At 49.4% G+C, this 15,043-nt stretch overlaps 1 protein-coding gene across 4 annotated transcripts in view; it reads right to left on the bottom strand.

The window, feature by feature from the left end:
- The window catches only part of FERMT2 (FERM domain containing kindlin 2), a 58,196-nt gene that overhangs the window by 4,632 nt on the left and 38,521 nt on the right, over positions 1-15,043 (bottom strand). The window contains exons 5-14 of one of the 4 annotated variants that reach the window (XM_074544060.1): positions 12,474-12,506; positions 11,814-12,039; positions 11,558-11,660; positions 11,008-11,115; positions 8,744-8,878; positions 7,155-7,204; positions 4,860-4,984; positions 3,426-3,532; positions 2,491-2,712; positions 204-224 (exon numbers count right to left, since the gene is read on the bottom strand). In XM_074544060.1, coding sequence (XP_074400161.1) covers positions 204-224; positions 2,491-2,712; positions 3,426-3,532; positions 4,860-4,984; positions 7,155-7,204; positions 8,744-8,878; positions 11,008-11,115; positions 11,558-11,660; positions 11,814-12,039; positions 12,474-12,506 — 1,130 coding nt within the window. The remainder of the gene's footprint in view (positions 1-203; positions 225-2,490; positions 2,713-3,425; positions 3,533-4,859; positions 4,985-7,154; positions 7,205-8,743; positions 8,879-11,007; positions 11,116-11,557; positions 11,661-11,813; positions 12,040-12,473; positions 12,507-15,043) is intronic. The other 3 variants (XM_074544061.1, XM_074544062.1, XM_074544063.1) reach the window with 3 other exon arrangements.

The raw sequence follows: 15,043 nt of genomic DNA, 5'->3' as shown, positions 1-15,043 counted from the left end.
AACAACAAGGCAAATTTGTGGTGCAGGGTTTCCAGTTTCACCCCATAAGTCACTGGGGACTGTTATAAAAACCTACCAGGGCCCAAGTGTCACAGGGAGGGTGCAGGTTTTGTTAGTGCTTTCACCGCTGCTCTCGAAACCAAAGGGGTTCTAGATTAAATTTATTTTAAGTTTATCTTAATTTTATTGTTGCTGTCACTTACCAAGTCTCTTACATAGCCTGGCTGAAGATGGCAAGGCGAAATGAAAAAATAAAAAAAAAGAAAAGGAGGCAGAAAGAAAAAAAAGCAATCAGAAATATGGCAACAAAGCAAAGAAAAAGTGTAAATTAACTGCAAACCAAAGTTCAAGCAAAAAAAAAAAAACCAAAACAAACCACATGCACAATTCCTTAGGTGGAAAAGCAGCCAAAGGGAATGTGAGCAGGGACAAGCGAGCAGAGAGTCGCCGCTCACGCCAGCCCTGCTGGAGCACTGGAGTGATCCCAGCTGGGCCCTGGCCTTGTGGAGAGATGGTTTTGGTCCTCAGATGGTTTGGGATGGATTTCAGGAAAAGGCTCCTGGGCACTGCAACAGGCACTGCCCATGCTCCCCAGGGAATGGGCACGGCCCCGAGGCTGCCAGAGCTCCAGGAGTGTTTGGCCAGTGCTGCCAGGGATGCCCAGGGTGGGATTGCTGGGGGTCTGGACTCTGGTCCTTGTGGTCCCTTCCCACTCAGGACATTCTGTGATTCCTGCTGGGGGTGATGGGGAGGGTGAGCTGCCGGTTCAGGTGGGTTCATGGCCTCACTTTCCTCTCCACATCTCTGCACAAACTCAAGGCCGCTCTCTGGCTGGGGAAGCTCGAGGGGGAGCTCAGGAGCTCACTCTGAGCTCAGCAGATCTTTCTGTTTGGGATACGTGGAGTAATGACTGGGATGCTGCCTGGGATTACAAGCAAATGAAGGGAAAATCAGCTGTGCTTCCCAGAGATGTGTCTGCCCCAGCTGGCTCTGACACCAAACTCTGGCAGAGCACCTGGGAGCTCTGAAAAATCCCTATTTTGGGTCGGTTTTTGTTTATTTTCATTTAGGATTTGGTGCTTCCAATCCTAGCCTGCCAACCCTGCGCTGCTGCACGTGGAAACAAACATCATCCCAGTGGGTTTGGGGCTGGTGAGGACCCAGAGCTTCCATAAATCCACAGCCAATTCCCATTTCAGCACCTCCTGTGGGCTGCACAGCCTCCTCCTCCTCCTCCCCCTCCTTCCCTGCGCCTCAGAAGGACCCTTGTGGTCAAATTCCTGACATTCCTGCAGCCTCCATCCCTCATTCCTCTCAGCAAACATCCTCTGCTGCTCCAGGCTTTGCCTCTGGCCACCAAGGAAAATCCTAAATCCACTGCTTAGCTGATGCCTGTGAGGGCCCTGGTGTCCACATCCTGACTGGGATCGTCCCCATCGTGCCCATCCCCACAATTCCATAGATTTTATTTTTATAACCAGGATACTTGCACAGTAAGCAAGTTTTCCAAGCTAATATTTTTCCAGGTGCCTCTGTTTTCCCAGAAACCTAGAAAGTATTTTATATATATAAATATATATCTCTCTCTATATATATGTTAAAGTAGTATATTTATGCAGCCTCTCCTCCATCCAAGGGGATATAAAGGCTTATTCAGGAGAATAATAAGGGCTATATAAAATATAACTCCACTGCCAGGAAATCATCGTGCTGTGCCAATAAAAAGTTATATTTTTCCGGCTTCTCTGACTTGCAGCCTTCTTCTGGGCTTGGAGAAATCACATCCAGCCCCAGCCAGCAGCCTGAAGGATTTAAGTCACCAAAAGGCCACGGAGCAATGCTTTCCTTATTTCTGCTGCTGTTCTGACATATAATTCTCTCTGAGAGAATCCTGCATTTATTCCCAGGGCGGAACAGTTCGGCCCTGTCAGGCAGGGATGGGATGGAGCGTGGATGGAGTTCAAGCACGAGTCACAGCAACTCAAAACCAAAGCAATGTTCCAAGGACTGGCATTTGGAAGCAGTGGAAAAGCAAAGAGAGAAATATGCAAACCGTGTTACAGCCAAGTGTGGATAAAGCACTGCAAGCAACTGCAACTCCGCTGATCCCGGGGATTTCTCCATGGATTCTGTGCAGGGGAAGGGGTTTTAACCCCAGCACCGGGCAGAGATGGGGCAGCTGGAGCCAAACCATTATCAGCAGGGGCCAAACCATTCCCAGAATGTGTTTAAAATAAACATCAACCAATTTCAAATGCATTTCCAATTGAAGGTTCCCCGCCGTGTCCGTGCACTTCACACAGCACGTGGCACAATCCCGGTGCTGGGTGCCATCCCCAGGTGCTGGATCCAAACCAAACCCTTCAGTCCCACCTCCTTTTAGTACCCACGTGCATCCCAGTGAGTGAGGACATCCAAAACATCCAAACCACGCCGTGTTAAACACCAGCACGCGTGTCCAGCCCAGGCAAGGCCACCAGCAGCACCTACCTGCTTGTTCTTGTACTTCTTCAGGTAGCGAGGAGACACCAGGCACTCGGGGTTGATGTCAGTGTTGATCTGCTCTGGGATGAGCTGCGGGTCTGGGTTCAAATGCTGCATTTTCAGGAAGGACAGGATGTTCTGCACTTCCATGCCGTAGGAGCTGTCGGCCATGGTCTTGCCCTTGGAGGCCAGGCGGCAGGCGGCCATCCAGCTGGCGTACTGCGTCTCCTGCCCCCCAGAACAGGGACACGTGTCTGTCACAGCCATGGCGGGACCACCAGAGCCCTCAAACAACACCCCACGGAGCCCTCCCTCCCCTCCCAGCCTCAGGAGACTCCAGCATGCACAAAGACAGGCAGGAACCCAACCAACGTGTGGCCAAAAACCACACGACAAAGCCAAAGCTGATTTTCTGCTCTGAACTCCTAGGAAAAGCAGGCAACCCCTGATAAGGAGAGAGAAATGATGCATCTGACTCCATCTTATCAAAAGGCTAATTAATTACTTGATTATACTAAATTATTCCATATTATATTACATTACATCTAAACTGAATCTGCACAAATCACCCAACTCAACTGCCCAGAACCTCATGAGTGTCTGCTGACCCACAGCCTGCACATGCCCCTGGCCCTGACAGGCCAAGGAAACAAAACACCATCACTCTGGGTAAACAATCTCCAAACTGCATTCTGCTCTGGCACAACACAGGAGCAGCAAATGAGATAAGAATTGTTTTGATCATTCTTTTCTCTGCTTCTCTCGGGTTCAGAGAATGTGAATCCCAAATGAACTCACAGGTGACTTGGAGCATATTTGGAATGCTGAGATCAGGCAGGTGGGAGCATTTTCTATTTGCTTTTTAAAGAACAGCCCCTGAGCAGGATGGTGGGATGGTGGGAAAAGGTTGAAGAGGTGACCAGTCCAAGAGATGAACTTACGTTGTCGCAGCGCAGCCAAATCTCATTCATCCCCTCTGCCACTGGAATCAGGAGTTTGATGTTGAATTTCTGACCAGAGATGTTCACATCAGGGGTAACTTCACATCCTGCAGTGAGGGGTTTAGCAGGGGTGTGAGGCATGATGATTTAAAAAACAGCAAAGAAAGCAAAAATAGGAAAAGAAAGAGCAAAGCTCCCTGACCCAGGGGTCTCTGGTGGCATCTCAGTGCTGCCAAAGGTTTGTCCCACAGCTCTGATGGGATGAACACTCCACACAGCACAGAAAAACCTGTCAGATGTCCCTTTTTACAAGTGTCAGGAAAATGGGGGAGAAAAGCAAGACCTGACCTGAAAGCAATGAAGCAAAAGCAAACCCACAGAACTCCTGGATCCTGCCTGGAATCAGAAATTGATCCAGTGGCTGGCAAACCCCAAAATCTTCATGAAAAGGTGACTGGACAGTTGTTGACTCTCACCCTGAAACCCCTCTATATTATTGATGAGGGATGGGATGCCATGAAGTGTTTCAGACCAGGCTGGGTGGGGTTTGGACCATCCCGGTTTAGTGCAAGGTGTCCCTGCCCGTGGGAGCCAGGTGGAACTGGATGGGCTTTAAAGCCCCTTCCAAGCCAAACCATTGAGGGATTCCATGATCTGGCTGTGAGCATCCTGCTCCTGGTGCCTGGAGAGGATTCCAAGGGGCTGTGTAAACACAGGGGTGATGAACCGACCCCGCCACGGGCGCCGCGCCAACGCCGCCTCGCAGATTTCTGAAATTGCCGTCACAGCAGATCTGTCAAAAGCTCCCAGAAAGGTCCTGGGGGCCAGGCCTTGCTCCCACAGCAGCCTGAGGTCACCTGGCATCCCCCCTGCTCCCACATCCACGGGGAGAACACAGGAGCTCACTGCAGCTGCGTGGCTGCTGGAGCAGGAATGTTTCACTTGACACAAGGACAGGCAGCCACCACAGGAATTTCAGCTCCGGAGTGAGCTGCTCCCAGCCAGCAGCAGGGAGAGAAGGAGAAATAAAGGCAGCAGAGGAAGAAAATGGTCTGTTCTTCCCAGTTTCTGCTGTGGGAGTCACTGCAGTCCTTTGGAGAGCTGACAAAAAGGAGAAGGGGCAGGTGGAAGGTTGGAACAAGGTTTGGAAGGTCCCCTCCAACCCAAACCATTCCGTGGTTCTCCAAGCTCCCTTCTCAAGGTATTGGGGGGTTGGTGGTGCTTCCCTGTGGGATCACACATAATCTCACACTCAGAACTCCAAGTCTGTGCCACGATATCAAACCCAGCCACTTCATTCCTTTACACACCTTTACCCAACCCCGGGATGGAATTCCGAGACGATAAAGCAGTGGGAAAACAAGATGCAGGAGGAGCAGCCTATTCCTGGAATAAAAAGCAGCTTCTCTTAGCCCAGCCTTGTGCTTCTCTTACCTCTCAGGTTCATCTGGTGAGCAGGAGTCCCGTTGGATTCCTCTTTGCTTTTGTAGCAGGAGATGGAGGTATCTTTGAAGGTGCACCAGTAGGGCTTGTAGCCTTTCAACGTCAGCTTCTTGGGCCTGCAGGACACGTGGGGGGACATCTCACTTGGCCTGAGCTCCTAAAACAAGCTGGAAAGCTCAGTGTTCGCTCAGAATTTCAGCCCTGGCAAGCTGCTGTCAGCAGCCTGGGTTATTCCCACTCCTGCCTGGGGGCTCAGCCATTCCTGCCCTGCTGGCTCGAGGAATTGAGCTCCAATTCCAAGTTTGGACTCTTCAATCCCAGGGAGATAATTTGGGGCAAGGTGGGGGGAGCTGGAGGGCTGTGCTGCAAAACCAGAGGAGTCCATGAAGCGCTGCAAACTCTGCCTCTGCAGACACCACATGGAACTGGAAGCACTCTGCTCAGGCTCTGGGGGAAGCAGCACTTCCAAGGACGCGTCAGTCACGCACACGCCTGAGCGCACTCCTTGTTTTCTTTTTAAACACTCCTCAGCACAAAAGGTTCCCTTCTTTTCTGCACAGAGCATGGATTTTCCTCGACTCTGCAGGAGAACTGGTGGCCCTGCAATGTGAAGCACCCTGAACTCATCTCAGCACAAGTCCAGAGCCTTTACAGAGCCCCAAGTATCAGAATAGTTTAACCTTCCCTGATTCCTAAACTTTATTCTAAGGCTGGATCTGCAGCCTCTCATGCATTTCTTGTGTTTTCACCTCAGAAAATGCTGCTGAGAGTATTTAAGATGGGATATTAAGAAGAAATCTTTCTCTGTGAGGGTGGGCAGGCCCTGGCACAGGGTGCCCAGAGCAGCTGTGGCTGCCCCTGGATCCCTGGCAGTGCCCAAGGCCAGGTTGGGCAGGGCTTGGAGCAACCTGGGACAGTGGAAAGCATCCTTGCCATGGCAGAGTTGGAACAGGATGATCTTTAAAGTCCATCCCAACCCCAAACACTCTGGGATTCTGTGATTTTAGCTGGCAAGGGCAGTGACCTGGCTGGCAGGGGAGAGAGAAGCATTCCAAATCTCTATAGGCACACCAGGCACATGCTGGGACACATTTAAAAATAAATATATGGAATACAAGGGACATGCACTGCTCCCCCAGTTCTCCTCTCCAGCTGAAGTGTGACACATCCAGAGCTGGGACAGCTCCAAACATTGCACCACTCACACTGCATTTCTGGCACTGAAACACCACCTGAGCCCCAATTTTAGGAGCAAACAGAATTCTGTGTTCAATCTGACAGCCTCAAACCCCAACCCCAGGGTTTGGGGCTTGCACTGAGTGAGGAACCAGCAGCTTCTGGGTGAGGAACCAGCAGCTTCTGGCTGCTCCATCCCCTGGTGCTCCAATTTGCAGGCAATTAGCTCCCGGAGTGGTGCCTAATTTGATTGGCAAATCAGCAGATCAAGGGGAAGAACAAGTTTTTTGTTTGTTTGTTTGTTCAAAGGAGGGAAAAAACGCCCACTGAGGGGCTGGGCACAGCCTTGAATCTTCATCCCAGTTAAGGCAGACCACAAGCCCAGACAGAGGCAGAGACCTCATTAATTCCCCTCTGGACAGGGAGAAGGGGTTGCAGAGCACAGAGTGCCAGGTTCTGGCTCTAGAACCAAACAATTCATAAAATAAAGGTTTGTTCCAGAGCTACTTCACTGTCTGCAGCTTTTTCCCCCCACCAGCACTATCCTGCAGCTCTGCTGTGAAATCCCATCAGCGTTTCCAGCTTCCAGAACTTTCACTGCAGCAGGCAATAAATTGCAAAAAATGGTGGTGGCTGCCAAAAAGGCTCCTCCGAGTGCAGACACTGCTGCTCCCGATTTCCATGAACCACCAACCAAGCCAAAGCAAGCTAAAAAAACCCCCCAAAATCCTGAGCAAGCTGGGAGAGGGGCAGAGTCAGCTTAACCTGCTCCTTTTGGCATGGAGAGACTGGAATCCTGGCTGGGTGGAATTCCTCCAGCCTCCTGCAGACCAGGAGGAGTCTTTGAGGGAGGTTTTTAGGTTTCACTCCTCATTTTAGGATGGTTTGTTCTCTCCTGGGCATTAAAGAGCACACACTGCTAGCTATAGGATGCACCAGAGGAGGAAAACACCTTGAATTTTGTATTTAAGAACCAATTAACTTAAGTATTGAATATTTTGAATATCATAAGGCAAGGAGACAAAAATAAAAAGGAAATTAAGAAGCAGGACCATTAATTATTCACAGGCATTACCAGTTCCACAAGCAGCTCTTCCCATCAGCACTTACTTGAAGACTTTAATGTAGTCAGCGAGCTCAGGGATGGAAGTGATGTCACCCTGGAAATCAAAGATTTTCCCAATCACTGGGAGCAGTGGGATCCCAGGGAAGGGAGGTGGTGCAGGGGAAGGATCCAGGAGCACCATCAGGGCTTAGGGGCTGGGAAACTGCTCTGAGAAAGCCCCAGCCATTCCCAGCAGTGGAAAATGCTTTCTGTTTTGAAAGCAGAGGACAAGGATTGATTTTCCTTTGAGGAATTCCTGCTGCTGCTGGAGCCAATTCCCAGCCCAGGGTCACCATTGCACAGCGAGTTTTCTCCTCCCTTCACTTATTCCTGATGCTCCAAACAAAAAGGGGAAGGGGCACCTCTGCAGAGAACTAACTGGGATTTCTAAGCCTTGAAATATTTTTTTTTTCTCTCCCAAAATGTTGAAAATATTGAGTTTAAATTCCCTTTTTTTTTGCATCAGGGTGGCAATGCAATTCCCAGGAGCTGGAAGTAAAAAAAAAAAAATTTCAAGGGAGAGGGAAAGGGAGGATTGCTCCAGGAGCTTCCAGTAGCAGGACAGTTTACTTTCAGTCTGCAATGACAAACTGTTTACAGATACCACAGGGGAAAAAAATGCAGAATCTAAACAAACAATCCAGTAATTGCCCATTATCCGTATTCAATTACTCGAATGCATCTGGAAATGGCTCCTGCTCCAAAGCCCTACGGAAAGGGATGGGATTTTTTGGATGAATCATTATCCTCTTCACTCCTGTCTGGCAGGGACTGTTCCTCACTGATGTGTTTCAAATCTGGTTTTGCAAAAGGAATTAGAAAATATGTCTTGGTGATAAAACATTTGTTGTTATTTCTGGTTCATACTGCAAAGCTCTGCTGTTGTTAATGCCAATAAAGCATCTAAGGATGGCTGTAGCTTCAAACAGACCCGTCATAAACACTTAAAAAATTATATGAAGTGTAAAAGTGGAAAATTTCAGATTTTAGGGTTGGAAAGAGATGGTTTAAATGTGCAAAATGCTTGGAAAAGCTGTGCTGGGCCAAAGCTGACAAGATTGAGTCCTTTTAATGCACTTTAATTTTCAGGCTTTATATTTTTAAAGGTGGAAACCAGTGTTAAAACGACATATCAAGAAAAAAAACCCCAAATGCTCTGAAATACAGACCTAGGCTAAAATCCAGCCTAATAAAAATAGAGTTTCATAAGCCTAAATTAGTTCTGAAAATCCAGCAGCTGCTTTAGGTGCTGTAAAATGTGAATTAGAAACAGTGGAAGAGGAACCTCAACGTGGAAAACTCAGTAATTTGGGAGAAGCAGTGGTGAGGATAAAAAAAATCACTTAATTTCCATTTAGTTTTCCATTATTTCATCAGGAGGGTGGCTTGGTACAGGGGGGATCAGTAAAATCCTGGCTCCTCCAAGACTTTTGCAGATGCTGCCCAGGGGTTCCCTCTTTTCAGAACTATCCCTTGGTATCTAAAATCCCTGTATTTTAAAGAAAATATTGCTGGGGTGTGGGCAGCTTTCTCATCAGAATGAGAAGAAAAATAGGAAATAAATGAGGTTGGATGCCTGGAAAATCTCCCTTACCAGGATTGTTGACGTCTTGCCACCTTCCAAGGTGATTTCCAGGTCCGAGAGCGCGGCGTCCACCTCGTCCACGTCCTTGTCACTGTGGTTCAGGTGGTTTTCCGAGGACATGATGGACAGCTTGTTGATGTGGTACTGCAAGGCAAGGCCAGGGTCACCCCTGGGCGCTCCTGTGACCCCAGGACCCCACGGGACCATGGTGACACAGCCACCATGCTTGGGAAGCAGAGTGGGACACCAGGAGCAGAGGCCAGCAAATGCTGTGGGGGGTTTGCTGGGTCAGGAAGGACCATCCTGGATGGTTCCAGTCCAAGGAGTCTCCAGACACATCCTGAGGGAGATCTCTGGACCCCACAGGGCAGAGCTGCTCTGTTGTGGTGTGTTACAATGTCCTGTTTTACCTTCTCCCTTCCCCCTCGCCCCTCGCCCCTCGCTGAGTGTGCCCTGTCAATCAGGCTAACATACCAGCAAGGCGTCGTGTGATTGGTGACCCTAGTCCCTTGAGACCCTGCCCCTTCACCTGGTTGGTGGCTCACCTGTCCCCTCCCCTTCCCCTGTCCTGAGCTTAAAATGTGAATGAGACCATGCGGTCTCCATTCTGTTAGCAGCAGTGGCCCGGTGCAGACATCTCTGTACCCATGGAATAAACATCTGGCAACCTTCTAGCAGAATCCACTCCCTTTCTCTCCACATCGCCAGAAGCTCTCTCTCCTGAGGTAAACGGAGTCCTGACGGCCTGGATTTGCCCCGCTGCACTCTCCAGCAGCCAAGGTATCTCTGGGGTAAAACACCGCAGTGCTGCCTTTGGCCCAGCAGCGAAGGTCAGAACTGGCCCAGGCACCATCTAACTAGTTATATTGGGATTCTTATTCCAATACACTGCTCTTTCCACCAGGCTGAGGTTGGAAGGGACCTCTGGAGGTCACCTGGTGCCACTCCCTGCTCCAGCAGGGCCACCTGGAGCTGCTGTCCAGGACCAAACCCACCTGGCTGTGGAGGAACTCCAGGGGTGGACACTCCACAGCCTCTCTGGGCAAACTGTGCCGGTGCTCAGTCACCCTCCTGGTATGAAGATGCTTCCTGATGTGCAGAGGGACATTCCTGTGTCCAGGCTGTGTCCACGCCCTCTGCTCCTGCCACTGGGCACCTCTGTCCACCCCCTTTCCTGCCTCCCGCCAGCTGTTTATGGATATTTGTAAGATCTCCCATCTCTGGAAGTGTCAAAAGCCAAACTGGACGGGGCTGGAACAACCTGGGACAGTGGAAGTGTCCCTGCCCAAGGCAGGGGGTGGAACAAGATGACCTTTAAAGCCCATTCCAACCCAAACCATTGTAGAATTCTTTGTTTTTGCATGTGTTTTCACCCCAGAAAACCAAAACATCCATAAAATCTCACAGGAAGAACCGTGCCCAACCCATGCTGGAGCACTTGGATGTAAACTGAGCCATTATATTTCTGCTTTTCTCTCTTTTTTTCCTGGGAGGGGCCCTTGGAGCAGGCAGCCCTGCTCCTGAGGGGAACATTTCTGCTTCCTACAGCTCCAAGGTGTGCCAGACCACACGGAACAAAGGCCTGCCATCCCTCTCATGAACTCAATAGCAGGTGGAGCATTTATGCCAAATCACACAGAGCATTTCACAAACCAGATAAATAAATAGTTCTGGGAAAGCCACAGATTATCCCCAGCTGGTTTGGGGGCAGAGAGCCAGAAAGGCACAGTTCAGTGACCTCGTGTTCGTATGGGATGGGCTAAGAAGGACAAAACTAGAAGTTAAGATAGATATAAACATGTTTGGTAAAAGCAGGTCAAGTTCTTTTTCATGAGGGATAATCAGTGGCAAGTATTTAAATTATCTCATAAACTCAAGTGAGGATCTGGAGATGGGAAATAACCCAACTCCTACCAGCATGAGAAGGCCAAGCTCCCATCAGAGACAAGGTGAGGCTTAAAATATGAATTTAAACGGAAGAAGGGATGGTTTAGAAGGGGTGTTGGGAAGGAATTTTTGTCTGTGAGGGTGGTGAGACCCTGGCACTGGTTGCTCAGAGAAGCTGTGGCTGTCCCATCATTGGAAGTGTCCAAGACCAGATTGGAGCATCCTGGGATAGTGGAAGGGAGCTGGAACTGGATGAGCCTTGTGGTCCCTTCCAACCCAAACCACTTTGTGATTCCACAATTTCATTTATCAGATTAATGAGCAGAGAAGTCTGAGGACAAAACCAAGCCTAACCCAACCCAGGGGCGTCCGGGGCCGTGTCTCACCTGCAGTGCTGCAAACATCATCATCTCCTCCTCCGTGCACTCGATCTCCTCCAGCAGGATGGCCCACTTGGACTGCTCGTACAGCTGGTTGATCCTGATCGCGTCATACTGTGGCACAGGAACGCGGAATGCTCGGAAAACCAGGAGCCCAGCCCGACACAAACCACCCCATCCACTGAAAGCTGTCCCTCCCCATGGCAGGGGGGTGGAATGAGATGGTCTTTAAGGCCAATTACAACCCAAACTATTCTGGAATTCTATGATCTCTCATCTCAACACAATGATCTGAGAATGAAAATCCTCTGCCACTGACAAGAAGAACTTTAAGAACTCTTTAGAAGGCTTTAAGAGCTCTTGAAGCACCTCTAGCAACACCCAAATCCCCTGGTATAATGGAGCACAAATCCTGGGTTTGATGCCTGCACAACCAATTTTCAGACTTCAACAGCCTTTGGGAGATTTACCAATACAACAGCACGTTAGAGATCAGGCACCCTTCGCTCCAAAGCATGGAAATTTCAAAATGGGAGCAGAACAAGGAGCTCTGTACCTTTGGATTCAGGTCAAAAAAGCTGTAGTACTTGAACCGGAGTAGCAAAGCCTCGTTCTCCTTCACCTCCTGCTCCATGAGGGATCGGGACGAGTCCAGCCACCTGTGGATTGCCAACACGGGATAACGCACACGGGATAACGCACACGGGATAACGCACACGGGACTCTCCGGCGGAGTCCCCACAACGCTCTCGAGAACACCATTAAAAAATCTTCCAAAAAAAACCCCCCAAATCCTCATCTCCTGCACTCACCCTTGGTTGATTTTGGCCTTATCGAGCAGCGTCTGGGGCTTGTACATTTTGGCTAAGGACTCCGGGGAGGTGACGGGCTGGCTCACGGCCAGGATTCCCGGGTTGCCCTCGGACAGGGCGCTGTCGCCGAACCAGGCGGACGTGGGGGACAGGGGGCTGCCGTCGTGGGCGTCGTAGGTCGGCGTCATCGTTTTGCTATAGAGTCCTGGGCTTGAATAGATATTTCCTACCAGCGAGGGGAATAAAAGCCGGGAATTAGCCTCGGGCCAAGCCCTGCCTGCTCCCGGCCACGCCGGCTCTGCCCAAACCCGGAGCCGGCGCATGGAAAACTTTCCCTTCTCATCTTTTCTCAACGGGAAAACGCTGCGCTGCTTGCTCTCCCTGTCCCTCTCCTCTCTCTTGGCTCTTCTCCAAGAGCAAAACTGATGGAAAACTTCCAGCCCAAAGGATGGGGAAAGACTCAGGTCTCCCACACCGGGAAGCTCCTGCCCCCTGTGTTTCTGTGGCATCTGGGACGTGAGTGGCCCCCGACTTACCGGTATTACCTGTTGCTTAAAGATTTTGGAAGTCAAAAGTTTTAGAGGAGCAGGAAAATAAACTAAGGGTGCAGCCAAAGAGACCAGAGGCAGAGGGCAAAAGTCCTATTGAGGTGGAGCTCACCTTTGACGGGGCCGATGTAAAGAATATCGGTGCCTATAGAGAGGGAAAGAAAGGAGGGAAGTGAGAAGGAGAGAGAAAGTCACCCGGAGAGCAGGAGAAGGACAGAAGCCAAAAATGGGCATTGTTGGAAGAGGGCAGAACAGCACAGGTGAGGTTGCACCACCCTAATGGAGCGTTTGCAGCGGCGCTGGTGGCAGCAAAGCAACTGAAGTGACGTCCCCAGGACAGCTGGGCATGGAAATGTGGCATTCCCGGATGGAAAAGCTTGCTGAGGTGGCCACACAGGTTCAGGATTAATGTGCTGAGTGGTGCAATGTGGTGCCAGACTGATCCCAAAGCAAATGTTACTCTCCCAGGCCTTTTGAAGCTTCGCAGCTCGTACCGACTCAAAGCACACATAAAAACACCCAAACATTTAAAAATTATTAATTCGAAGAGAAAAAAACCAAATCCAGCTTGGTATCTCATAGCTTAAAATAGCTGAGAGCTTAACATGAGAGGTTGTGGCTGCCCCATCCCTGGAAATGTTCCATGAGAGTCTGGATGGGGCTTGGACAACCTGGTCTCTGGAAGGTGTTCCTGCCCTTGCAGGGGGTGGAATGAGAAATGCTTTAAGTCCCTTTTTAAGTCCCTTCCATCCCAAACAATCCAATCAAACAGCCTTTCTTTACCTCACAGGGAAACTGAATTTTTATATAAAATCCAGATTTTCAGAATAAGGGAGGATCAACCACCATCTCCTAATGCCAGGAATTCCCCTGTGTGCACACATCAGGCCAGGAGCTCACCCAGCATCACCTGCTGGGCACAAATCTGCCCACCAGAACCAGCAGGTCCAACACCACACTGGATTTTTGGAAAAAAATCCTTCCTAAATCATGAGCCTCCAACTCAATGCACCCAAGCTCTCCCTCCCAGAGCTCTGCTGAGGGTGTTGAAGACAGTGACAAAGTTGAAATGTCACAAACAAAACCTTTTGTGCCACCTCCTGCTGCTGCCCTGAGCCACCACCTTGGCTCCAGCTCCTTGCTCCAAACCATCCCCACACCCTCATGGCCAAGGAATGACAGAAAACTGAGCTGGACTGGAAAAGTCCAAGACCAAACCAAAGGAAAAACCTTTCTGAACCCTCAGTTGTCACAATGGGCTCTCAAGGAACAGGAAGGATGGTGGGAATCAGCAGCATCAATGTCACTGACAGCCAAAATCATGGCTAGGAAACTCCAAATAATTACAAACCTGATTCTGAACTGCCTGACAGTGTGGAAAATGTAAGTGAAAACCACCAAACAAGGATGCTTTTAATGCTCCTGCTCGTTTTGCTGGCATCCCAGTCTGGATGAATAATTTGGGGACCTGTAAGCACCATGGGTACCTGTCACCAAGACAGAGCCAGCAAACCAGGCAGGAGAAAAAAAGCAGCAGGGATGTCAAAGGATGGAAAAATCCACCTTCATTTGCAAGGAAAAGGCCAGGGATGATTTCCAGGTATTTAGACCAGGTGTTTGCACTTTGAGAGCTGGGACTCCACAATCCTGAGGATCCCTTCCTTGAGCTATCCTGTGATTCTGTGATTACAAAGGCAGCAGGAAGCTGCTCTCCCCATGGATTGTTACAGCAATGGAGCAGAGAACTCCAACAAAAACCAGCCATAAACCCCCATAAACCACTTCCCAAAGGAGCTCTTCCCTCCTCCCCATCCACCCTCACTGCAGCTTCAGCCTTCACATGGCTCAAGCACTCAAGGCTGAGCATCAACTGGAACAACAAGAGAAAATCCCACTTTTTGCCCCAAATTTTGGGCAAGTTTTTCCATGAATATCCCCCACACTCCTGACTGAGTGTCTGCTCCATCAGAGCAAAGCTTCCCCTGCACTTTTCTCCTCATCTCTTTCTCCAAACACCTGAAACATCTCAAAAGAAGCTTCCCTTAAAAAATTTGCCCCAGGCAGGCAGTGTCATGGAAAGTTCCAGCAGAAATAGCTACAAATTTGGCTAATTTATATAAACAAGTGACTACAGGTCTTCTAATGGAAAGTGTTGGGCAACACATCCTGTGGGTGTATTGACAACTCTGCTCACTGGGATTTAAATGGTTTCACTGCCAGGTTTGGGGTACTCAGTGACAGAACACTGCCAAGACATTGAAATCAGCACCTCCTGAATTATTAATTATTTTTCCAGAAGCTTTCAGCACACAAACTGATGTTGGAACAACACTAGCAATGATTTATTCAGATGAAGCCCACGGCTTTTATCGAATGGCACCTGAACAGGCAGGAATTCAACCTGCTGTGAGTGATTTCATTCACAAGGAGAGCAAAACCAGCCAAGTGACTCACTGCAAGAGCCATAAATAATTAAAATAAAGCCCAGCTTCTGCATACATTTCCCCCAAAGAAGGCCAAGTCTTTCCTATTAATCTAACAGAGATGCTCTCTGTGAACACTGCCTGTTGGAAAGGCTTAGAATGGACTTTCAAGATGAAAATGCCAAATGGAAATGAAAATTGACTGGAGCCTTGCCCAAATTCTCTGAGCCAGGAGTGGAAGAGGACAAGGCCAGAAGTA

This window comes from Zonotrichia albicollis, chromosome 6, assembly GCF_047830755.1.
Source record: "Zonotrichia albicollis isolate bZonAlb1 chromosome 6, bZonAlb1.hap1, whole genome shotgun sequence".
Lineage (NCBI taxonomy): Eukaryota > Metazoa > Chordata > Aves > Passeriformes > Passerellidae > Zonotrichia > Zonotrichia albicollis.
This window is presented reverse-complemented; position numbering and strand designations above follow the sequence as displayed.